The sequence below is a fragment of the Engystomops pustulosus genome, chromosome 5 (assembly GCF_040894005.1).
Source record: "Engystomops pustulosus chromosome 5, aEngPut4.maternal, whole genome shotgun sequence".
NCBI classification, from domain to species: Eukaryota; Metazoa; Chordata; class Amphibia; order Anura; family Leptodactylidae; genus Engystomops; species Engystomops pustulosus.
The window spans coordinates 187,220,975-187,245,870 of NC_092415.1; the positions used below are offsets into that span (position 1 = coordinate 187,220,975).

A 24,896-nucleotide genomic window follows, 5' to 3' on the forward strand; every position below is an offset into this window, starting at 1 on the left:
GAACACAGCGTTTGCTTTTCAACACAAACACTGAGGGGCACATTTACTTACCCGGTCCAGTTGCGATCCAACAGCGCGTTCTCCGACTCTGATTTGGGTCTGCCAGGATTCACTAAGGTCCGTGCACCCAATATCCACCAGGTGTCGCTGCTGCGCCGAGGTCCGCTGGAGTTCATCGGTGCATGTAAGTGCTGATCTTGCGACACAAATTTTTTTTAAATACTACGGTTTTTCCGAATCCGTCCGGTTGTCCGACGGCCATGCAACACAACCCCCCCCCCCCCCACCGCCCCCGATTTATGTTGCGTTAAAGCCGCGCCAAAATCCCGGGGCAATTCAGGGCAAATCGGAAATCGTTGGGAAACCTGACGAAAGTGCGCAATTCGGACCCTGAGGCCGGCCACGCGTGGCGCTTTGTCTGCACTTGCAAACGCAGACAAAGTCGCGCCCACCGGGGCGGGCCTCGGCCTGATCGCATCGGCGTTTCTATGGAAACGCCTGCGATCGGGAACGAGCCGCAGGTGTTTTGCATTAATTTAACGCGAAACACCGGCGGCTCGTTCCTGATCACAGGCATTTCCATAGAAACGCCGATGCGATCGGGCCGAGGCCCGCCCCGGTGGGCGCGACTTTGTCTGCGTTTGCAAGCGCAGACAAAGCGCTACGTGTGGCGCCAGCCTTAGTAATGAGCCGCTGTGTGTGAACACGGCCAGAAAGTTCTGGAACGTAGTGACGCTTTCACTAAGTGAAGGGGTTAAAAATTGATGAGGCAAATTTTTTTTTTTTGTTTATTTTAATTCATAAGTCTATTTTTTTTCTTGGAAAAACTTCTTTAATAAGACTCCTTAATGGTGTACAACTTTGTAAGATGCTTTTACATGGTATTTTCCACTCTATACATGATGATGTGACTCAGTCACAAGGGAATGAACCTGTGGATACCATTCAGTGACCATTTCCCTCACTTTCTAGTGAGACTACAGCAGAGACCTGTGACTGGTTTATGAGGGTTACATCCATCTTTCCTGTCACACAGCTCTACAGTGTAATCTCCCGCCCTCTCCATACACAGAGAGGAGTTCCGGCAGGAGGTGGGGTGGGGCTTAGTCAGGGACAAGGGCGGGACGGAAATGCGAGAGTAGGAGGAGTTGTGAGGTGACGTCACGGGAAGGCCGTGACCCGGTACTTGTGGGCGTGGCGTTGGCGCAGCACTCGGGGGGCGGGGCTGCAGCACAACACACAGAGGAGACTGCGTGTTGACTTCCTCAAAGTGGTCACTGTGGCGGCTGCTGCTCCGTGCGCTCTGCCCGCCGCCCCAGGAGCTTGTCTTAGGAGGTCACTCTCCGGTGGTCAGTGACGGCGGTAAGTCCTGGCGGAGGGAGCGGGTCACTGAGAGGTCGGGGTAGTATTGGGGGGGGCTGCACTTGCCCCTTTGTTAGAGGGGGCTGCTATAAGTTACGGGAAGGGAGGGGGATCAAAAAGAGTAGAAAGTCGCATCTGATAAAAACAAAAGCATCATACAGTACAGTGTGGGGAGAGATGTGTCAGTGGCTTCCTGTGCCCTGTCCTGAGCGGACACTTCCTCCTCCTCCTCCTCTCACCTGGAGGAATGACAATCCTGCCTCCACCCTGTCCTGGTGTCACCTGCCACCACAGTTACGTCACTAGCCCCCTGGCCGCTCATCAGCTGTGGACACATTGCCCTGTGTCCAGGACACTATTGCCCCTCTCACATTTTTAGGGTGCTGCCCTTTAGGACATGTTGTACATAATGGGCAGCGCCGTGTCACCCCCTGTGGGGCAGCGCCGTGTCACCCCCTGTGGGGCAGCGCCGTGTCACCCCCTGTGGGGCAGCGCCATGTCATACGGCATAGCTCGGGTTCAGGGCGGTCATTGATGTCGCGCTTGTGTCCCCGACAGGTAGAAATTGTGTGCAGGTGACGAAGGGATCATAAGTCATTTATATCACTCCCCTTGTGCCAATTCTATCCTGTGCCAAAACATAAGAGCTTTTATTGATCAGGTGCCACCTTTGGCATAAGCGTTTTGGGTCACCGTATTACTGAAACGTTATAGCGGAAATCGGAACCGGTGGCAAACCATATACCCGTCAGAAATCAGGGCAAAGGTGCCAGCAGACAAGATGGCACGAGGTTTTTAGTCTCTGTATAGATAGACGGGTATCATCTGACAAATCCCTTTTGGGTACTGAAGAAGTCCTGCTGCTAAAATATTTGACATCTGACTTAGTTTTTTTAGTTGTTGTGAGGCCTAAACCATAGATCTAACATGCAGGTCACAGTGCCACCTAATGGCCAGAAAATTGTGATCTGTACAGCCAAGTTCTGTTTCTTAAAACTTATGCTGTAGCCCCATAGGTGCCAGGGTGACTGCTGTGACTTATTTGTCTAATATTTGTTTCGGGTTGATGGACACTTACACACATTACTAATAATCTGCTCCGCTGTTTCCCTGCCACACACTATATACATGTATTCAATGCTAACATGCTATTGCAGGAATTTGGGATACTTTGACCTCAGCATCAATGGTGGTACCAGAGGTCACCCCCTAATATCTGACTTATACCACAGAGGGTCCTTGCCCATCTTACCCATTCACTTTCCTGCAGTGTTATTGTATTGTTATAAGGGACTCACAGGTAGGTACTGTAGTTTTATTTTTTTGTTTTACCCCCCTCCTTATTGGACGCTTTCCCTGCAGTGACTTTGCACTGAATGTAAATGTACAGATGGCAGCCGCATTCTTATGTAAAGCCATTGCAACGTCACCTCAGCTCTGCTACATCTGCTCGTGCTTTCAGGTTATGACAAGCAGGTTGAGCTTGCCGTGTGACGCGTTTCGGCGTACGACCTCTGCAGTGCCCTGCTGTCTGTACTGTGACTTTATGTAGATTTCCTTCTGCGGGATGTTTGTTTTTGTGTATTACTAATGCACTTGTACAACAGCCTTCCCCGGTAGAACTGCTTTTCTTTCTATTTTTGGAGCCACATTATTGGCGACGTTGTGGAATTGCATCGTTAGCGATTGCATCGTGTGATATGTAATTTTTTTTATTGGTGTCAGATTTTACAGGCAGGACGAGTTTTGTGACTAGTAGGATACAGATTAGTCCTGCTAAATCTCGTAGACCATATGTTCACCTACTTTTCACGGTCTATGGCCTTGCTACTTTGCTGCAGTAGTCTATAACGTATAGGCTGCTGGCTGTGCATGCTGGGAGTTGTAGTTATGCAGCAGATTAATTGCCTTACAGTATGTCCTATGCAGCATCCAGAAGATGGTTCTGTATTTGCAAGGATCTATGGATAAAGTGGAATTACGCTCCTATAGGAGACCTGATTGTCTGCGTCGGTGGTTAAAGGGGTTGTCAGAGGTTGAAAACCACAGGTGCTTTCTTCCTGAGAGGGCGCCACACGTGACTGTGGTTTGTGCCGGTATTACAGTTCAGCTGCACAAAAATTTGTGGTGCTTAGATGCAATATGAAGCATTGCCCTTGGTCAGGTGTAGCTTTGTTTTTGTAAGGATAGTGTTCAATGTTTTTCGGACAACCCCTTTAAAAGCCTGAATCTATGAAGGGGGTGGGGGGGGGTGTCAGGAACAGCTAATTGGTGACCCACCACGTGTTGATTAACTTTTTTGTTGAAAGGGTATCAGTATGGGAACGAAATGGTGTGTATCTATCTATCTATCTATCTATCTATCTATCTATCTATCTATCTATCTATCTATATCGCTTAAAGGGATTGTCTTGTATCAGTAGTGCTCATTTAAAGACACTATAATTTCTAACTTTTACCCAGTACAGTGGCTATGCAGAGTATTGCACCGTAGCCTTGGGCTTGCGGATAGGAAACTGCTTCCAGCTTCCCCTCTGATGTAATATTGTATTTCGTAAAGCTAGAATGCTCCTTTAAGTTTCCCGTACTCATAGATTGGGCACTTTTTGGGTATACACTTTTGTCGCTGACTACCTGTTGATCTCTATGGGATTTGTTGAGTGCAAGCAGCAGAGCAGGCGGCTAATAAGCGCAGAATAGCGACTATAAAGACTTGCCGGTGTATTACACGTATAATACATCATAAATAGGATAAAGGGATTTTGTACGTTTCTCACTAAAGGGATGTTTGCCGCTCTGTGATTCCAGTCCAAGGTTGATTTTGTCAAAGGGGCTTACGAGGCATTAACGCGGTTAACTCTGTCGCGACCAGAGGCGCCGCACGCTTGCCCGTGTCATCTGCCTGGTACCACCTGTGTAGCGGTGGTTACATTTGCAAAAAAAAGTGAGTCAAGTGAATTCCTGGCCCGAGGTGCTTTGTAATGGGGGGGGGGAGCGCTGGATACACGGGCACATGGAGCTGGAAGCAGCAACATGTGGTGGGAGGAGGCGCAGGCATCAGTGTTTGCTTCAGTTGCTCGGGAGTGCGTTTTCTTTTCATTGTCAAACCGCTTAACCCTCACCCTCCCAGCAGGAATTTTAATTTGCACTGTAAAAATGTTTTTTTTTTAAATTTTTCAGTGGTTGCACTTGCTCGCGTCTTTGTCGTACAGAAAGCGGTTCTGTGCATCCTGATCTGCTCTGCGGAGGCTTGTCATAGTCTGCAGGATGTGGTGGCCAGGTTGGCACAGCCATTGACTGATACCAGTAGAATTAAAGGGAACCTGTCACCAATGTTTACCCCGTTAAACCACCAGCCCTCTCCGGTAGGTGTCAAATTTTGTTTGTAGAATTCCCTATTTTTTTTGGTGAAACGTATAAGAAAAAAATCTTCAAAGTCATGTGCAAATGAGCTGAGAAGAGTCTTATTTGCATGGGATGAGTCAAGTTTAGAGGCTGCAGGAGGAGTGATACATCTATTTTTGGTTCTATAGCACCTAGAAATATGCTTCTGGTATCATATTAAAGATAATAATCTCATCTTGCAGATCTCATCAGGCTCGTGGTTCTGTGATATACACCCCAAGCATGCATGTATATGGGATTATCTATCTATCTATCTATGTATCTCATATCTATCTATCTATCTTTGCTGTCTAGTTGACTGTTGTCTATTGTTCCCTGTTATCAGTCATCTCCAGTTTCTAGCTTATGTGTAAGTGATATAAGGGGCCCTTTTGTTAGTTTGGCAATGGGGCTGTCAGCTTAGATATTGAAGTGCACAGAAAGCCGCTCAGACTCGGGACATCCTTCGAAGTCTTGTAACCACAAGATTGCTTCCTTTTCCTGCTACCTGTTTGTGTATTTCTTGCTTCTGAGCAATGCACAGCAAGCAGAGGAAACGGCCCATGTATATGAATGCAGAATTTTGTATTTTTGTAACAAGTTGCTTTTAATATAATATATGAAGACATCGCCCTGGTCACTTTAATGTAGAATATCTAATGTAGATGTGATGTTTGTCTTGGAAGTTTCCAGGCCTAGGTCTGTCTTTATTCTTAGACCCTATTCACACATCAGTTTTTAGAATTTTTAGAATTAGAAGAAAGACTTGAATTTCTGTTATAAACTTTTGATGATGGGGGAAGATGTCACTTAAAATGCAAATGATCTTTTTACTTGCGGTAATATGGCTCCTTCGTTGCGTTGATTCATTCTAGGGTTAAACATTGTTTATTTGAGCCATTAACATAAATGTGATCATTCTGGACAGAAAACCCTCTGTGCAAGCGAAATGTAGATTCCCGGGATTCTGGTGTTGACTTTAGGCTTTGGACAGGCCGAAACACGTCCCGCTCTGCTGTAGGTGCTGTCTGCTTCCGTAAATTCGCCACGTGATGTTGGTGCAGCGAATTTCTGATGTAACTGTAACCGTTTTCTTTACATGTTGATATTTACGTGTCGGCGTGGCATCGGTTTAAAAAACGGTTAGGAAAACGGTCGACATCGGTGGTCGTGTGCATGAAGCATAAACTTCACGGCATTACGGCTTTGTAAATTCCATCAAATACAAAAGCTGGACTATGGGTATGTTCACACTGCAATATAATGATCAGTATTTCGCATCCGTGATGGCAAAACCTGGAGATTTTCCAAAATATGTCTTTCCATTATGACTTCTGTCCAATGATTCCTTTCCTGATCTTGGTTTAAGACCTCATTCACACTACTGTGTTGTCCAAAATGGACCCTAGTTTGCGTTCCGTTTCGGCCAGTGGGCATTGGATGTTTGGTGGGGTACCACTTCCCCATCATTCACACTACCATGTGTCCGAAACGGGTGGTAATATAGATCAGTATTTCGCATCAGTGAGGGCAAAAGATGGAGATTTTCCAAAATACGTCTTTCCATTAAGACTTCTGTCCAATGATTCCTTAGCTGATCTTGGTTTAAGATCTCATTCACACTACTATGTTGTGCGAAATGGACCCTAGTTTGCGCCCCGTTTCGTCTAGTGGACATTGGAGATGTATGTAAGGGCACTGCGTCCCCTGCCGTTGTCCACATAAAGCAAGTGGCTGTGTGGCAATCCGGCAGGAATAGTTCCCGCTCTATATTTTGGGCAGTGGTCACCCGACATAGTCACAGTGCAGTGATACAACAAAAGTCTTCCGTCAAAATTATGGTCACAGAGCCTTAAAACTACTGACCAGAATACTGCAATGTGAACAGACTCTTAGTCTCGCTAGGTTACCAGCACCTGGGTAGAGGACAATGCAGGTCTTGTATAAGAACATCTGTTCACCAGAAGGTCCCAGCTATTAGTGCCACGGGGGATCTGGTCACTTCTGGCCCCAGTAACTACCGGTTAATGATTGTGGTCTCTTCTGTTCCTAGTTAAATATTGGCCAAAATTCTGTATCTTGTGAGAAACTTTTTTTTTTTCTACTGTTTTTGTGTGTTTTTTGTTTTTTCAAGGTTTTTCCCGGGATAAGTAAAGATGTCAGACCAGAAGCATGTGGCCGGCAACCATGTTGTAGTCTGATTTTTGCCGTTGCTGAACCCCCATTCTTCTCGGTGCATCGTCATCCGATACTCGCTCTCTACATTCAGCCATTGGCGTCTGAGAAATCTTTGAGACCTTTCACAATGCACCTACAATTTCTAGTAAGCGACTGGAGCCTCGGATTACCAGTGTCTACGTGTTTCGCGTCAAATGGTCACTCGAATTACTGCATTTTTTTCTTCCTGTTTGGATGTAGAGAAGTAGTTGAATGATAGAGACGCTGGATTGTTTTTTTAAATTAATTTTTTTTTTTTTTTTTTGGTGCGGATTTTGCAGCAGGAGATACAAGTCTAAAGAACCTGTAACCAAAACAACCCCTTCAGTGGGAGATTTCGGTAAAATAAAGACCTCCTATCCTATTGGATAAGAATGATGTGAGACCCTCACCAATCCTGAGTCCTGGGGACCCTGTGTATCTTTGTTTCAATGGGGCTGTAGGAATTTACGGCAGTTCATGTTTTACTGCTTAAAGAGAACCCGTCATGCAAAATAACCCCCCTAAACTAAATATATTTTCATAAACTGCCATTAGAGAGCATTGCCTCTATCCCTTCATTGTCCCTCTACATGCCTGTAAACCTAAGCAATGAGGTCCTAAAGCTGTATGCAAATGACCTGTGAAATGTCCAATGAAGCATTAGCATATTCAAGCTGTCCACTCTATTCATGAGTGGGAGGCACAGCCACACCCCCAGTGCATGACTGACAGCCTGTATAATGAGGTGAGGCTGTATAATGATGTGCTTCCTGGTGCTGGTGGCCACGCCCCCTGCAGCCTGTGTGTGCATGTGTGTGTGTGTATAGGAGAGATACAGCAGCTCCAGGCAGCCATGTTACAGCAGAACATGTCAGATCCATGTGTAGCTGATGTCTGTGTCTCTCACCTGTATATTAGGAGGATGCAGCATGTCAGCAGGTACAGCACACACACTAGCCATGCTTTACTATACATTACACACAGACATGAGCAGGGGGAGGAGAGGGGAGGGGTAATGGGTGACATCACTGCCTCTGACCATGTGACCAGCTTCATTTACATAATAAAGAAAAGATGATTTTATAATGATTAATGTATGAAATAACTAGATAAAGGCTGGGATGGGATCCTTGTGAGCTGCTCCAACAGGTAGAGGTGACAGGACTAGTGACAGAGACCTGATGACAGGTGTCCTTTAAAGGAAGTCCTATCACCTCCCCAGCATTATAATGTTGTAAAGAAATGCACCCTGAATCAATATTTCTTTATTATTTTTGTCCGTTATACAATTTACTGGAAATGTCCTATTTTAATCTGTATGCTAATGAGGCAGTTGGTGCACCAAGAGCATGTCCTCAGCACCCGGAGCACTGATAATCCTGCATGAATGTCTCACCACTCCATCCAATAAGCGGGAGATGTGTCTTGTGGGAAGCATGGTGCAACGCTGGGAGAAGAGGATAGTGGCCAATACAGGAATAGCAGTGCAACGGGTCCTGATGGTGCCTCATTAGCATATGGATTATATTGGGAATATCTTGGAAATGATAGAAATAATAAAGGAATGTTGTTTATTTTTGCTAACACATGCTGCCCGCAGATTATAATGCTTGGTGGTGGTGGCAGACTCCCTTTAAAGAGGAGCTTTCACCATCTCCAAATCTTTGCATCTGTTTCTAGGTGCCGCTTGTACTGCTGTAATACTTACTACATCCCCCATCATTCCTTAGAAATCGGTACTGCTAGTTTTGCACCGAATATGCTAATTATGATACTATGAAACGGACAGACTTTGACTATTACTGGGCTACCTACCACTATTAACACCAATATCTGTCATCTCTCTGTGGGGTCGATTCGGCGAATAGCTGTCCAATTAACCCATGCCCCTTATCCAATCATAAGGGGATGTCACGGGGGTCGCTATAATCGGACCTGTCCTGTATGGGGACATAATCGTTCAATCATGGACTTCCAGTTTCCAGATGACGACGCGTTTTATTGTCTTTTTTTCCCCTTTTTTCTTGTGCTTTTTCCTGTCCTGTATCTTGTTTTGCGCTGTTGCTTCTGCCATTGTACTGGATCTATTTTCAGTTTTGTGTTTCTGGACTGTAGATGAATGAACCTTTCATCCCCTTTGTGTATCGCCTGTAGGTGACATAATGAGCTCCTTCTGCTTTATTAGTTGTATTGTTTGTATTTCTGTACAGTAGTTATCACCTCTGTCAATTCTTCATACTTCTTCCTTACGACACTTCTGCAGTGAAGCCGGCTATGCCTTTGTCATTTCTATAGATAGATAAGCTGAGACTTACTGTATTTATGGACAGAACGACGGTAATTTTTTTTTTTCTGTATTTTTGTTGCATCACAAAATAAAATCGGATCAAAGGGAAGTGTGGAAGTTGCATTGCGTTCCGTTACTGTATGGGTTCTATGTTTCTCATCTATATGAGCTCTCATTTGGGACAGGGTGGTGGTTGTATACCCCCTTGTTGATGGTAATTGCTGTGCGTCGGGTGAGCCCCTCTGTGCAGGGGTATGGATGTGGTCTAGGTACAGTCTGTAGGGCTACATTCTCTCTCTATGAGGATGTTCTGCAATGTAATCACAATTCTCTAGTGCCAATTTGCTGTGTGGGCAGAAGCCGTGGCAGCTCTGCTGTGTGGGCGCAATCTCTCTGTTTGAACTGCGTTTTGAAAGAACATATATTCTTGACAGTATTGAACGCTGGGAGGCAACTTTTTGTCTCCCTTTGGATTATAAGCTCTGTTATTTTGGGTAAATGTTTGTTCCATTTTTTATATCTTTATTGTGTTAAAGGGTTACTCTTTCACCTTGGGATAAGTGATCCATCATAAAGTGGGAGAGGACGACTCCCAGCACCCCAGCTGTTGTAAGAGGGCACTGCATTTGCATGGGTGCTGTGGGCTCCTCACTGTCTACCAAGCATCAGGTACTGCAGATAAGATTGGGGCTCAGCTCCCTTCTCTTGAAGCCAACTGTGATCCCCTCATCACAGGCCCTGGATGCAAAAGTGACATTAATTGCATATTGATATTCTTAGAATAGGTGAAGAGTAAAAACTAATTCCAGAAAAGGGGTTGGCCAGGGATATGAAAGTTTTTAGCCAGGTAAGTGCAAGACACTAATAGGGTCACCTATATCATAATAAGACTGTCGTTGCGGGAACGCATGCTCTGTTTCCCTGTGTTTATGCCTCAATATGGATATGGAGAGGGGAGGGGTGAGGAGCGCTCATCCATCCTCCTCTGCAGCGCACTGCCACGCATGCACAAGGCAGTGCGAAACTAGCCTAGGCCTCATGCCGTATAACATAGGTGGACAATACAGCTCCCCACCCATGTCTGTAGGAGCTGGAGGGACTCTACTTGCATACGGTGCACCATGATCGTGCTCATTAGAACCCTATGGGTGCAGCGAGCTAGCCACAATTCCCCTGGTAAACCATGCTCTATCCCAGTGGTGGCGAACCTATGGCACGGGTGCCAGAGGTGGCACTCTGAGCCCTCTCTGTGGGCACCCAGGCCATCACCCAGGTCACCATTTAGGACTCAATACCTTCTCGTGCAGTCACAGGCAGCCCAGGACGTGCCACGTTCAGCGCTATTTTAAAGTGACTAGAAGTGCAGGAGGAGCACGAAGGTGTGAACAGAGCTGGATTATCATTGTAGACCCTTCTCCGGACCTGTGATTGATCCTGTTAAGGAAACTACAATAATAATCTGAATTTCTTCTTTCTACTGTATAGGTGTCCTCAGGACGCCAGTACGTTTGAAACCTGTGAGTTACTTTAGTTACTTTAAATTGGCATTTCGCACTCTGTGAAAAATATGTGGCTTTTGCTTGTAGCTTCGGCACTCAGTCCCCAAAAGGTTCACCATCACTGCTCTATCCTATTTGTGGCCCCTGTACGTTACAGTGAGTATTCGTTGTGCTCACCGTACCGAGCCCGGGCGCCACAGCCGCTTATGGTGTACGTATAGCTGGCCGGCTGGATATACTCCCCCTATACGTTTGCATGAATACATCCTAACCCTAACTTACATGTTCTTCAAAAAAAAAAAAATTTATGTACATTATATAGTTTTTTTTTTTTAATACCTTTTTGTCCTTTGCCTGTAGAATTCTCCTCTCCCGCTGTCATAATGTGCACAGTCCTTCTAAAGAGGTGATCAACATCCTTACAAGATGGCTGACAAAACCGGCAGGCCCGCCCCCGGACCTGTTTTCATCGAGGTTGACTACGACTACGAATATGAATATAAGAACAAGAGGATTGTTATAAAACAAGGCGAGCGGTATATTCTCATTAAAAAGTCCAATGAAGACTGGTGGCAGGTCAAGAAGGATGAAAACTCCAAGCCCTTGTACGTTCCGGCTCAGTATGTAAGGGAAGTGGGCAGAAAGGCTTTGATGCCTCCTATCAAACAGGGCGTCCTGCCTAATAGCCCCCTGAAGGTCATGCAAGGACTGCAGAGGTCCACTGAGAATGTTAATAAATCCCCAGAGCTTTCGAGTTTTGGGAAAACCTCCTCTATTCGGGATGCCAATCAGAACTTTGGACCCAGTAGTAGCCCTGGCCAGACGAGAGGACTGACTCTAGATCTGGTGCATAACAATGGTAAGCTGTGTACAGATTTGCATTCACCAAAGGCCACTAGCCGGAGCCCCTCGGCCATGCACTTTCCTGTGCCGGAACTTATGGATATTGAGAAGACTAGCTTTTCTAATGATCACTCTGATTCTGCCGGGGAGAACTCCGAAAAGCTTCTTGCGGATTCTGAATCTGGAGATGAGCTGAGCAGCAGTTCTACCGAACAACTACAGGTAACTTTCTCACTTTTTTTCTTTTTGGATTCATCATTGATGTTTCTTGAGAAAAAAAAATCTATAATGTTCGAGGGGTTGGTGTAATCTCTGCCAATTACCCTGCTGCCCACATTCTGGTAATAAGGTACCCGCTGTTCTGTACTACTGGCTTATAGTAAATGTATTGTGCGGAATTCTCTTTATTGACTCTTGTAGTTCCCTTTGTTGGAATGAAGATACACGTAGTGTATGTGATTTCATAATGTTTTATGGGAGACCCCCTGTCATGTAAAAAAAAACCCTGTATGCAGCATGTTATAGAGCAGGAGGAACTGAGCAGATTGTGCATAGTGTCCTATCTGCAGGCAGCATGTTATAGAGCAGGAGGAGCTGAGCAGATTGTACAAAGTGTCCTATCTGCAGGCAGCATGTTATTGAGCAGGAGGAGCTGAGCAGATTGTATATCGTGTCCTATCTGCATGCAGCATGTTATAGAGCAGGAGGGGCTGAGCAGATTCTGCATAGTGTCCTTTCTACAGGAAGCTTGTTATAGAGCAGGATGAGCTGAGCAGATTGTACATAGTGTCCTATCTGTAGGCAGCATGTTATTGCGCTGCAGAAAATGAGCAGATAGGATACTATGTACAATATGCAGGCAGCATGTTATATAGCAGGTGGAGCTGAACAGATTGTACATGGTCTCCTACCTGCAGGCAGCATATATTAGAACAATATGTATAATATGTATAATCTGCATCCTCCTCCTGCTCTGTGGACAGGCCATTATAGAGCAGGAGGAGCTGAGCAGATGATAAAAAGTTCATTCATTGAACTGTCACGCCCACTGGACTCCTTGGGATACAAAAGGGAAATGTCATTGAATAAAATACAGTTTCTACAAAGTGTTTTTTTCTCAGACCTGTATATGTTCAGCTCCTCCTGCTTTATAACCTGCATGTAGGACACTTTGTACAATGTGTATACTGCCCCCTGTGATGTGATGTATAATGTGTCTTCCTCCTCGCTGAGGGCTGATAGCAGTGACTCATTTATTTTAAAGTGCTCTAAATTATATGAGTTTTTTTTTCTTTTTAATTTCTGGCATGTAGTTCTGGTTGTACTACTTTTGTGTCCTAGATACAGCCGAATTACACCCCCCCCCTCTCTTGATTGTAATATCACCGCGTAAATTTGTCGCTAGGAGCAACGGGCCTCTTTAGGGATTTTTGGCATGCTGTTCCTTTGTTGCATAGGAAAAGCAATTTGTATGATTTCTGCTTGTAAAATAAGGTCACGCTCTCGAGACGAAACGTCCTGCAGCCTCCGCGTTGGTAGCGTTACACGTGTATTATCCTGAGAAGCCGAGGGCGCCATCCTGGCTTATATGTAGTGCAAAAGACAGAATTTAGGGCAAATATGGACGCTTCTTGTTCCTAAGGAAACGCATTGTGCTATTCCTTCAGGAAATTACCATATACATTGTATACATCGCAATGTTTAAAGGGCACCTACCGCCAGGATGAAAGACTGTATGCAAATGAGCCTGAGGGGCTCCAGGCTCTATTAATACCTATGAAGCCTGGAGCCCCTCAGATTCATTAGCATTCTGTCCTTCATCCTGGTGGTCGATGCCCTATAAGGATGTGCATAATTGATAAGGGGGCAGTAACACTTAGTTGTAAATGTATTGTCTAGGATGGCTGATTGGACGGGTGCTATGTACAGATATAAGTGCAGTCTATTAGTCTATTAGGGGCAATCTAACCACCAGCAGGTCTTTATATGCGGCTGGGGTTTAGCTTTCCAAACCTGTATTGCTCACCCCCCAATTGTCACTGTAGAGAACGCAAAGAGCAGATGTAGAGGGGTAGGGGTGACTTAAGTCCACTTTGACCTCCCCAGTGTGTGTGCACCAGAAGAAGCAGAAGTCCATGCATAGTATATTGAGGTGTACAGCGCCTCGTCTTCACCAGGTCTAATGCGCATGCACCAGGCCATCGGACCTCATGGACTTCTCTTCTATAACTGACTCGGAATCTGACAATCTAGGGTGATCCCTAAGCAACTGGCAAGTTCACTTTATAGGGATTTACCATGAACTTTGGGTCTGGGTAAGATGGGGAAAAAAAAACGCACTCTCCCTTTCTTTGTCTTTCTGACAAATTTGGTTTTGGGCCGGTCTCCAACCGAAATTTCATGGGACCTACTTCATACAATCTGTGGCCTCCTTGGACTTGGGGGAGGGGGGGGGGACACAAAGTAGAAATGTCTCTGGGAAATATAGTAAAGTTTGTGGCCACTTATTGGTAATGTAGATCCTTTAACCCTTTAATTATCATTTGAAACCAGGTCCAGAACCAGAAGTTTTAGGGTGACTTGAGAGCAGGAGTGGGGTGAGAATACATTCTATTTATTTTTTTTTTTTTCTTGCCACGTTGTGCATTAGGTTCATGGGACCCACCTCAGTCCATGACTGGCCTCTTCGGATCGGCGGATATCACTTCCGTTTTCCAGGGGACATCACTTCCTGTGTTGTCCCCTGGTCCGAGGAGGCCAGTCATTGGGTTAAGCAGGTCCTGTGACCACCCCCAGAACTTCTGGTCAGCACTGGGCCTGAAAGTGGAAGTCCTCAAGCGGCCCAGGAGCCCGATTGTGTGTACTTTTAAGAAATTAATGGAAAACTCCTTTAAGAAAAGTGGCTCCGGCAAGTGTCATGTAAAGCGGATCAGGAGAAGTTCCCAGTCCTCTATGGCGCAGCTCTGACATTAGATTGCCAGCTGATCCCATCAAAACCCGCGCTCCCTGCCAGATCCAGGCTAGCGCCTATGATCCACTCTCTCTCCTCGGCGCCCCCCCCCCCCCCCCAGCGCCGCTGCTCTTTATTTCTGCAGAAAGTCTAAATAAATGATTGATGAAGAAAATGGAAATTAGGCGGCTTTTTATTTTCCTGAAAGTCCAAAACCATTAAAAATGTGTAAATATTTCATGTTCTCCGTGACCGGGATTCAGGTTTTTTTAAAGCTTTTTGTAAATTGTTTTAATTATCTCGGCCAGAAAAAAAGAAAGAGCAAAAGAACAAAGTGCGGAGCCTCGCTGATCTGTCATTACCTACATTTATTTACAGTGGGGTTTTTTTTGTGTTTGAACGAAAAATTGATCCCTCTGTATTGTATGTTAATGGTTACATAGACGGGCAGAGAACGAGCTGCCCCCCCCCCCCCCATTCCTGAGATCTTTGCAATCGTCTATTATCTATGGTGAAACTTTGACATTACCCTGCAGCGCCTCCTCAGGAGAAATGAAGCATTACACTCTTTGCATTAAAACTTTTTTTTTTTTTTCCTTCATTCAAATATATTTTTATTTACAGTTTTTTGCATAAAATACAAAACGGAACATTACAAAACATTCCCATCCCAACCCCCTCAAGCGCGTACCAAGTTTGGATTGGATATAATTAACCAATTACAAATCTCCTAATCACATATCAATTATTTTTTTTTTTTTTTTGTATTAAAATCTGTGTTGCCTGTTCCTATAATGCATCAAAGACATAAAGGAGCGGAACAGAAATTGAATCCTTATGGGTCCCATTATAGTCACTGGGATCATTGGGCCCACGGATATCCTGGGCACACCTGGCTGTAATATGGGTACAGAAGTGTCCTCTATGCTGTACCCTGCAGGTGCTCTCTACTAGGGGGTGATATGGGTGTATAATATGGACTTGTCGATCTTCTCTTGACACGTCGGATGTGTACCTGATATATTCGGATGTGCAGTGACTCGGGTTCAGTGAACGTTGCCTGTATATGGAGCGTCAGTGTCGGTGAGTGGTTTATAGTTCCTTCTGTTGATCTCTACAGCAAGCGCCTTGTTATTTGCTCTTGTAGGTGTACAGCGGCACTCCCTCCGTATTAAAGGCACGTTATTATCCTTCACTGTGATGGTGAAAGATCAAAATGTTTCTTCCCACTTCTGTAGGAGTGACAATAAAAAGCCTTATATTCACAAGAAAGCACGTGAACGCCCCGCACCACGTCAGGACCGGATGGCCGTCGTCACTTTCTACACTGGCCACACACTATGAGGATGAGTCAGGGCCTGACGGCAGCGACTCCATTGCTTAGTGTCACTGGATGAAGCTCTATGGCCCCCTTACTATAGCCCAGCGTATATGTGGCTTAAAGGGGTTTTGATTTATTTAAAGTCTCCTATCTGCAGCCAGCTTGTTATAGAGCAGGAGGAGCTGAGCAGATTGACTTGCCTCCTCCTGCTTTTTAACATGCTGCCTGCAGATAGGACAATATATATAATATGTTCACCTCCTCCTGCTCTATAACCTACTTCTTGTATGCATGTTATACAGCAGTGATGACGAACCTTTTAGAGACCGAATTCCCAAACTACAACCAAACCCACTTATTAAATGCAAATTGCCAAAATTGTAATTTAAGCAGTAACCTGTTTCTACCCAGCTATTAATCGTATTGACGTCCTGAGGACACCAATACAATTAAGAGAAAGAGGAGAAATTCAGACTATCATTGTAGCTTCCTTGCAGAGTCCCCTGAACAGGAAGTATTGCGGGGATTGCAGCCTTGTCTGCACTTTCTTGCATCTCCTGTAGTCCCAGTCAGCTAAGGATGTGTAGCTTTAAAATAGCGCGTATCACCGCACCTCCTGGGTGGCCAGGGACTGCAGGAGGAGGTTTTGAGTCTTGTCTGGAAACTCTGTGCTGAGGCGATGGCCTGGGTGCCCACAAGGAGTGCTCTGAGTGCCACAGGTTCGCCACTACTGTTATAGAGCATGAGCAGAGGAGCTGAGCAGCTAGGGCACAAAGAAGAATCTGCTCAGCTCCATCTGCTCTATAACATGCTGCCTACAGATGGGGCACAATGTAGAATTTACTTACCTCCGCCAATATGTACAGTTTGCTTTGCTCCTGCTACATAGCATACTGCCTGCAGATATAATGTGTTCAACTCCTGCTGCTTTATAACATACTTAATCTGCAGGAAGAATTCTATAGAGCAGGAGGGGCTGAGCAGATAGGGCACAAGATAGAATCTGCTTACCTCCTTCTGCTCTAGAACATGCTTCAGATTGTACATGATACTATGCATAATCTGCAGGTAGCATATTGGAGAGCAGGAGGAGCTGAGCAGATTGTACATGTTGCCCTGTCTGCTTAGCCCCTCTTGCTCTATAACATGCTGCCTACACATAGGACACATGTGTACAAGCAAATGTACATTCTACAGGCTGCATGTTATAGAGCAGGAGGTACCTCCTGAACATTTAGCTGAAATTTCAGGTACAGATTGCTGCCACGCAATGTGTTATTTGGTGGGAACTGGAGCCAGCGATTGGGTGTAGTAGTAACCGTCCCCCTCGATCAACATGTTATTTGACCACAGAAGAGGAATTGTAGTAGTCAGAGGTCATTGCCTGATTCTGCAATGGAGGGGCGACGTATGATTGTTTCGTAACAGAGCGATAAAACTGCAGCAGTGTGAACAGAGACCTACATTTCATTCCTCTTTACATAGTGGTGGTAGTCCTCATCGGTGATGGCATCTGACACGGACAGGATCTTATTTGCCCACATTCCCCCTTATCAAAGATCATGTGAATTTCTTCGCGTGAAGCTTTCCTGACTCACCGTATGCGGCTCTGTGATGCCGCTGTCATCTGTTTGATATTTAACTATGATCTGCGGGTTAAGATGTCATCCGGGAGATGTGCGGCCCTGGTATGAGTCAGGCAGTGCGCGGCTAGTGCCAGCCTTCTCCACGGGCGCAGCCCCCATACTTGTTATCATTCAATAATACTCATTGTTCTCCATGAATCAGCTGTGCAAAATGAGCAGAGTAATGAGCAGAGTAATGGGCTCCTTTTCCAGTCTCTCGCTAGAACACGACGTCCCCCCAGAAACTCGCAGCACATACCAAACCCAACGCCCGGCTGTATCCTAATTGAAGAAAATAGGACACTTCTACCAGGCTGCTGCGTCTATCTGTGGCATCAAAATAGGGAGACGTCTAATAAATCAACAAATGCAAAAAATGGCAAACTGAGCTGCGACCCTCCAATCTACCTGTTCCACCCCAGATGCACCTGTAGCAGCATGTTATAAAGCCGGAGAAGCTGAGCAGTTTATACATTAGTATACTATCTGCTTGTAGCATGTTATAGAGCAGGAGGGGCTGACCAGATTACATAGAATATCCAAACTGCTTGTAGCATATCAAAGAGCAAGAGGAGCCAAGCAGATTGTACATGGTGTCCTATCTGCAGGCTTCATGTTATAGAGCAGGAGGAGCCAAGCAGATTGTACATGGTGTCTGCAGGCAGCATGTTATAGAGCAGGAGGAGCCAAGCAGATTGTACTTGGTGTCTGCAGGCAGCGTACCGTAATTTAGAGTTTGTGACAAGATCTCTCCATTTCTTCTATGCTGCATAATTAGAGTTACTGTCTCATTGGTGACAGCGCGATCATAGAAGGACGAATGTTTATCACTGATTTCTTTGCCAAATTGGCTTATAACTTGCAAAGAACCGATTTTTCAGTAGATAAATGACAAGTTCCACTGAAACTTTTTCGCCACTTTTTTTTTTTATATCACTCTATGACCTGCAGGTGAGAAAGTATTGTCCACGTGGCATGTTTTCTCTAAAGTATATCCTCTTCTGGGTCTTCTGCACCAGGAGGATCAGGATGAGCAGACCTGTAGGTAATAGCAGAATGTAACACTATGTATATAAACTGCGTACATTTGAATAAATAATGGTAGTTATCATTAGTTTGGATTATTTTGTCTTTCTTTTATGATTCCATAAGGATTCAGTATACAGACGGTCCCCTACTTAAGAACACTCTCATTACAGACGACCCCTAGTTACAAATGGACCTCTGGATATTGTTAAATTACTGCACTTTAGTCTTAGGCTACAATAATCAGCTGTAACACAGGTGTTATCACAGGTGTCTGTGTCTGTAATGAAGCTTTATTGTTAATCCTGATTCTTATGACAATCCAAAATCCAATGGTCACAAAGACCAAAAAAAATTCTGTCTGGGATTACAATTATAAAATATACAGTTCCGACTTGCATACAAATTCAACTTAAGAACAGACACTATCCTGTATGTAACCCGGGGACTGCCTGTATATGCATTTACCTTCGCTCCTACGTAGATTTTTGATGTTCCTGCTATTGCTGACCTTTGATCCCTGGCACCCACTGACTCATATCTATAAATATTAGTGGTGGTGGATGTAGAGGGGCGTGGAGATACAACCCCTCGGCTCCCAGGCCTCATAATGAGATCTTCACCTCCGCATGTCGTATAACAGATGGAGAGCTGCATCCCGTGATCGGTGCCCGCAGTGCGGCTCTACACGGGGCATGACGTGGGTACAGAGCAGGATGGAGGAGGTGAACGCTGCTCTCGGCTCCTCCGGCGTCTTCTGTGTCGCATTAGATGGAGGCGTTATAGTATAGCGGAATAGTTTATAGGAAATCTACCATGATAAACCAGGGACATTACTCATAGATCCAGGCACCGGGACTGTGGGAATCTTCTTATATGTGTTGTACATGGCCTCCTGCCTACTAAGATCAACTTTTAAAATTAATGAGCCAGAAGGCCGCTGGGGGGTGTTAAGAGAGCCCCTCCATGCTGCAGATTGACAGGCTGTTACACTGTGCAGGAGCATTTTCCCCCTCCCTCTGTGTGCTGAAACTTCCCCTTCCATCTGCCTAATGCAGTGATTTTCAACCTGTGTGCCGCGGCACACTAGTGTGCCGCGACACAAGGTTGAGTGTGCCGCAGGGGAAAGTTGCCCGAACTAGGCTGCCCCGGTTTTCTGCCCCATACTTACCTCCAAGTCCCACGTCGGCGAGCCGCCCGTCTTCTGTAGCTCCTGTACCGCGCGGCCCATGTCACGTGACTGACGCGACCTGACGTCAGGTCGCGTAAGTCACGTGACCAGAGGCGCGCGGTGCAGGAGCTACAGAAGGTGAGCGGATCGCCATTAGGAGTGAAGGTACGCGGAAGAAGACATCAAGGGTAAGTATATAGGGTTATTATTTGTATAAGGAAGGTAGCTAGGGTCTTTTTTTTTATTAGTAAAGGTAGGCTGGGGCTTTTTATTCGTTAAGGGGGGCCTCTAGGGCCTTTTAATTAGTAAAGGGGGGCCTCTAGGGCCTTTTAATTAGTAAAGGGGGGCCTCTAGGGCCTTTTAATTAGTAAAGGGGGGCCTCTAGGGCCTTTTAATTAGTAAAGGGGGGCCTCTAGGGCCTTTTAATTAGTAAAGGGGGGGCTCTAGGGCCTTTTAATTAGTAAAGGGGGGGCTCTAGGGCCTTTTAAATAGTAAAGGGGGGCCTCTAGGGCCTATTAATTTGTAATGGGAGACCGCTAGGGGCATTTTATTAGTAAAGGGAGGCAGCTAGGGCCTTTTTATTAGTAAAGGGAGGCTGCTAGGGGCTCTTGATTAGTAAAGGGAGGCCGCCAGGGGCTTTTTATTAGTAAAGGGAGGCATCTAGGGGCTTTTTATTAGTAAAGGGAGGCCGCCAGGGGCTTTTTATTAGTAAAGGGAGGCCGCCAGGGGCTTTTTATTAGTAAAGGGAGGCAGCTAGGGCCTTTTTATTAGTAAAGGGAGGCAGCTAGGGCCTTTTTATTAGTAAAGGGAGGCAGCCAGGGGCTTTTTATTAGTAAAGGGAGGCAGCCAGGGGCTTTTTATTAGTAAAGGGAGGCATCTAGGGGCTTTTTATTAGTAAAGGGAGGCCGCCAGGGGCTTTTTATTAGTAAAGGGAGGCAGCCAGGGGCTTTTTATTAGTAAAGGGAGGCAGCTAGGGCCTTTTTATTAGTAAAGGGAGGCATCTAGGGGCTTTTTATTAGTAAAGGGAGGCCGCCAGGGGCTTTTTATTAGTAAAGGGAGGCAGCCAGGGGCTTTTTATTAGTAAAGGGAGGCTGCTAGGGCCTTTTTATTAGTAAAGGGAGGCAGCTAGGGGCTTTTTATTAGTAAAGGGAGGCAGCTAGGGCCTTTTTATTAGTAAAGGGAGGCAGCTAGGGCCTTTTTATTAGTAAAGGGAGGCTGCTAGGGGCTCTTGATTAGTAAAGGGAGGCAGCTAGGGGCTTTTTATTAGTAAAGGGAGGCAGCTAGGGCCTTTTTATTAGTAAAGGGAAGCAGCTAGGGCCTTTTTATTAGTAAAGGGAGGCAGCTAGGGGCTTTTTATTAGTAAAGGGAGGCAGCTAGGGCCTTTTTATTAGTAAAGGGAGGCATCTAGGGGCTTTTTATTAGTAAAGGGAGGTGGCTAGGGGCTTTTTATTAGTAAAGGGAGGCAGCTAGGGGCTTTTTATTAGTAAAGGGAGGCAGCCAGGGGCTTTTTATTAGTAAAGGGAGGCCGCCAGGGGCTTTTTATTAGTAAAGGGAGGCAGCCAGGGGCTTTTTATTAGTAAAGGGAGGCCGCCAGGGGCTTTTTATTAGTAAAGGGAGGCATCTAGGGGCTTTTTATTAGTAAAGGGAGGCAGCTAGGGGCTTTTTATTAGTAAAGGGAGGCAGCTAGGGCCTTTTTATTAGTAAAGGGAAGCAGCTAGGGCCTTTTTATTAGTAAAGGGAGGCAGCTAGGGGCTTTTTATTAGTAAAGGGAGGTGGCTAGGGGCTTTTTATTAGTAAAGGGAGGCAGCTAGGGCCTTTTTATTAGTAAAGGGAAGCAGCTAGGGCCTTTTTATTAGTAAAGGGAGGCAGCCAGGGGCTTTTTATTAGTAAAGGGAGGCATCTAGGGGCTTTTTATTAGTAAAGGGAGGCAGCTAGGGGCTTTTTATTAGTAAAGGGAGGTGGCTAGGGGCTTTTTATTAGTAAAGGGAGGCAGCCAGGGGCTTTTTATTAGTAAAGGGAGGCTGCTAGGGGCTTTTTATTAGTAAAGGGAGGCTGCTAGGGCCTTTTTATTAGTAAAGGGAGGCCGCCAGGGGCTTTTTATTAGTAAAGGGAGGCTGCTAGGGCCTTTTTATTAGTAAAGGGAGGCCGCCAGGGGCTTTTTATTAGTAAAGGGAGGCCGCCAGGGGCTTTTTATTAGTAAAGGGAGGCAGCCAGGGGCTTTTTATTAGTAAAGGGAGGCAGCCAGGGGCTTTTTATTAGTAAAGGGAGGCCTTTTATGACTGTTTTAGTGTCATTTTGTGCTATTTTGGTTGGTGGTGTGCCCCAGGATTTTCTAAGTATAAAAAGTGTGCCGCGGCTCAAAAAAGGTTGAAAATCACTGGCCTAATGTAATTTCACTGCAGCAGAGGAAGTGCTGAGGGAGCAGTAGGGGAGACAGTGTAACAGCCTGTGAATCTACAGCATGGCTGAATTTTGTTATGGAACATCAGTCATCTCATGACCTTCAAGGTGTTTTCCTGGATTTGTTCATTGATCACCCATAATTGAGTAAGGTGGTATCCCTGGTGATGTGATGTCACACAGGTGCACAGCTCGTTATATATCCCTGTGTGACATCACAACATGACCAGGAAGATAACGAGCCATGCACCTGTGTGACATCACATGACTAGGGGTATAAGGAGCCGTGCACCTGTGTGACATCACATGACCAGTGACCTGTGTTTTTTCATAGAAAGTAAAAAAATTTGTAGAACTTTTTCATTACACAAACAATATCCATTATTTTCTGAAAGTGGAGATTTCCTAACAGTTTCTCTGTGATCTCCGTCTGTGAAGGACATGAGGACGTGTCGCCCACTTACAATCTTTTAATAGAGCCAATTCACATAGGAGCCATGATGCTGCCTCCAGACACAGATGATGGGTACAGCTAATCCGCGCTCCATGAGGGGCCTGCGGCTTATCTCTAGTACCGGGAAAAGATCTGTCATAGGAAAAGCTGGAGTTATGTAGATTGTCAGCAGTGTAATCTATTCTCTGGTGCCGGGGTCTCTCCGGGTTATTCTGCGCTTCCCTTTTGTGGTCAGTGGGAGATTTGGGACTTTGCCATGTGTCCTGACAGCTGGCACTGGGAGGCACGGGCTGGCATTACCATCTCCCACAAGGTTCATGTATGTGTATGGGCTCTATGTATTCCATTATAGTACAGAGGCAGCATGGTGGCTTAGTGGTTAGCATTACAGCCTTGCTGCGCTGGGGACCTGGGGTCAACATCTGCAAAGAGTTTGTATGTTCTCTCCGTGTTTGTGTGGGTTTCCTCCGGGTCCTCCGGTTTCCTCCCACAGTCCAAAACATACTAGTAGGCTGATTTTATTGTGAGCCCCATTGGGGACAGGGACTGATCTGACAAGCTCTGTGCAGCTCTGCGTAATCTGTGTGCGCTATATAATTAAAGGAAGAATAATAATAATAAGCCCCCGGCATGACCGGTTACCCTGCACACGGTGACCCTTATACCCGCCCTCTCCCAATACGTTTATGGCGTTTGCCAGCACACGAGGCGCTGACCTATTTGCAAAGGTTGTTGTTCGTCTTTTATCCTCTTAAGTAGTTGACTATTGCTTCAATTGTTCAGCCGGGGGATTATAAGGCGGATGACTGTCTTATTTTGATTGATTGTGAGTGGTTAAGCCCCTCTCGTCTTGTACGACACCATTTCTGCCCTTTTCCTTGGCGGCGAATGTTTCCAAACGCCATCAAAGCTATTTCCATCACTTTTTATGTAAACGGAGGTTAAACTCTGTGTCCAATGACGAATGAAGTTCTGCTTTTTCGTTTTTAAATAAACTTTTGTGTTTCTCAGTTCCTCCCTGTTTTTTAGTATCCACTTGCTGTCAGTAAATGGAAACCTGCATCCGTGCAGCGCTCTGGCGTTTGCTACAATGTATCAGCCTGCAGGTTACACTGTATAAAGGGGTCGGACCATGGAAATATAGAATTCTTATCACCTGCCGGAAGGTTTGATGGCTTTTACCTCCCCTCATCCCAATCAATCATAAATATGAGGGTCCTGAGGTGCCAGAGAGAGAACATAGCAGTGGTCATACAATTACTCTTAACCCCCCAACCCCACACACATTCATTGTGTCAGGGCCATAGACATGGGATATATGTCTAATAACTTCTCCCTCTCATAATTATTGGGGGGGTTATACATTTACCACCACATCTTTGTCGAGGTTAGGTAAAACGTAATAGTTGAACACCTTTAAATTGCCCTGTCAGCAGATTTTACCCCGTTAAACTACCTGATATCATAAGTTCTATGGATGTTAACCTTCCATAGGCTGCTGTACGCACACATAGTCTTATAGACACTTCATCTGGACCACGAATTATGCCCCCCCACTCTGCGTGGTTGCAGTGTGATGCCCTGACCAGGCAGCTTCCCCTTTCTATGTCGGGCTACTTCTCACACTGTTTGCAGCTCTTAGCAGCGTGTTTAGTGAAGGCGTGATAATCGCTCTGCCAGGAGGAGGGGGGAGAACAATTGTAGAGCCAAGCGCTGGCAGCGGAGACTGCGGTTTCGTAATGCAGCAAGTAATCCAGGCTGGGCCGAGGTCACAGTGTCACAGCTAGGGGTTAGAGGCCGTTCTGTGCTTATCCGTGCGCCAGTCTCGCTACCAGTGTCTGGTTCTATGATGGGTTTGATCCGTAATGACTTGGTGTGAAGCTTATAACCATAAACAGGTAGTGATGCGTCCTGTACTCCATACACGGACCATAACTGTAATGATTACATCTGTTCTAACATTGAGAGCAGGAATGGGATATGTCTATGCCTTGATGGAGACCGGACCTACCCAGTCACTGATCAGACTTTGATGTAGACGCTGATGCCTTGGGCACATTGGGATGGCACCACGATACTTCCTACATTGCTCGTCCTTCTGCCAAACCACTATAGACCCTGTCAAGTTGAACCCCCATTGAACTTGCTTGAAGGTTACAAAGTTTGCCAAAGTTTTTGTTCCTTTATAGTACTAGCTCCAACTTGTGCCAATTTATAAGCATATACTGTGTAGATGTATACCATGTACCAATGTATACCAGCCCAATGGAAGCCAAAAGTTAAAGGAACCTGTCATTATATTTCACCCCATTAATCCACCAGTCCCCTCAGGTAGGGTATAAGGTGCCCATTTACCTATTCAAATATATATCCTC

At 45.6% G+C, this 24,896-nt stretch overlaps 1 protein-coding gene across 10 annotated transcripts in view; it reads left to right on the forward strand.

The window, feature by feature from the left end:
* Positions 1-1,200: 1,200 nt before the first annotated feature.
* ARHGAP12 (Rho GTPase activating protein 12) overlaps positions 1,201-24,896 on the forward strand; it is a 62,673-nt gene continuing 38,977 nt past the window's right edge. For 4 of the 10 annotated variants that reach the window (XM_072154048.1, XM_072154050.1, XM_072154052.1 and 1 more), the window contains exons 1-2: positions 1,203-1,362; positions 11,092-11,796. In XM_072154048.1, coding sequence (XP_072010149.1) covers positions 11,158-11,796 — 639 coding nt within the window. In that variant the 5' untranslated portion in view covers positions 1,203-1,362; positions 11,092-11,157. Of the gene's footprint in view, positions 1,363-4,542; positions 4,728-11,091; positions 11,797-24,896 lie in introns of all 10 variants that reach the window. The other 6 variants (XM_072154051.1, XM_072154055.1, XM_072154057.1 and 3 more) reach the window with 3 other exon arrangements.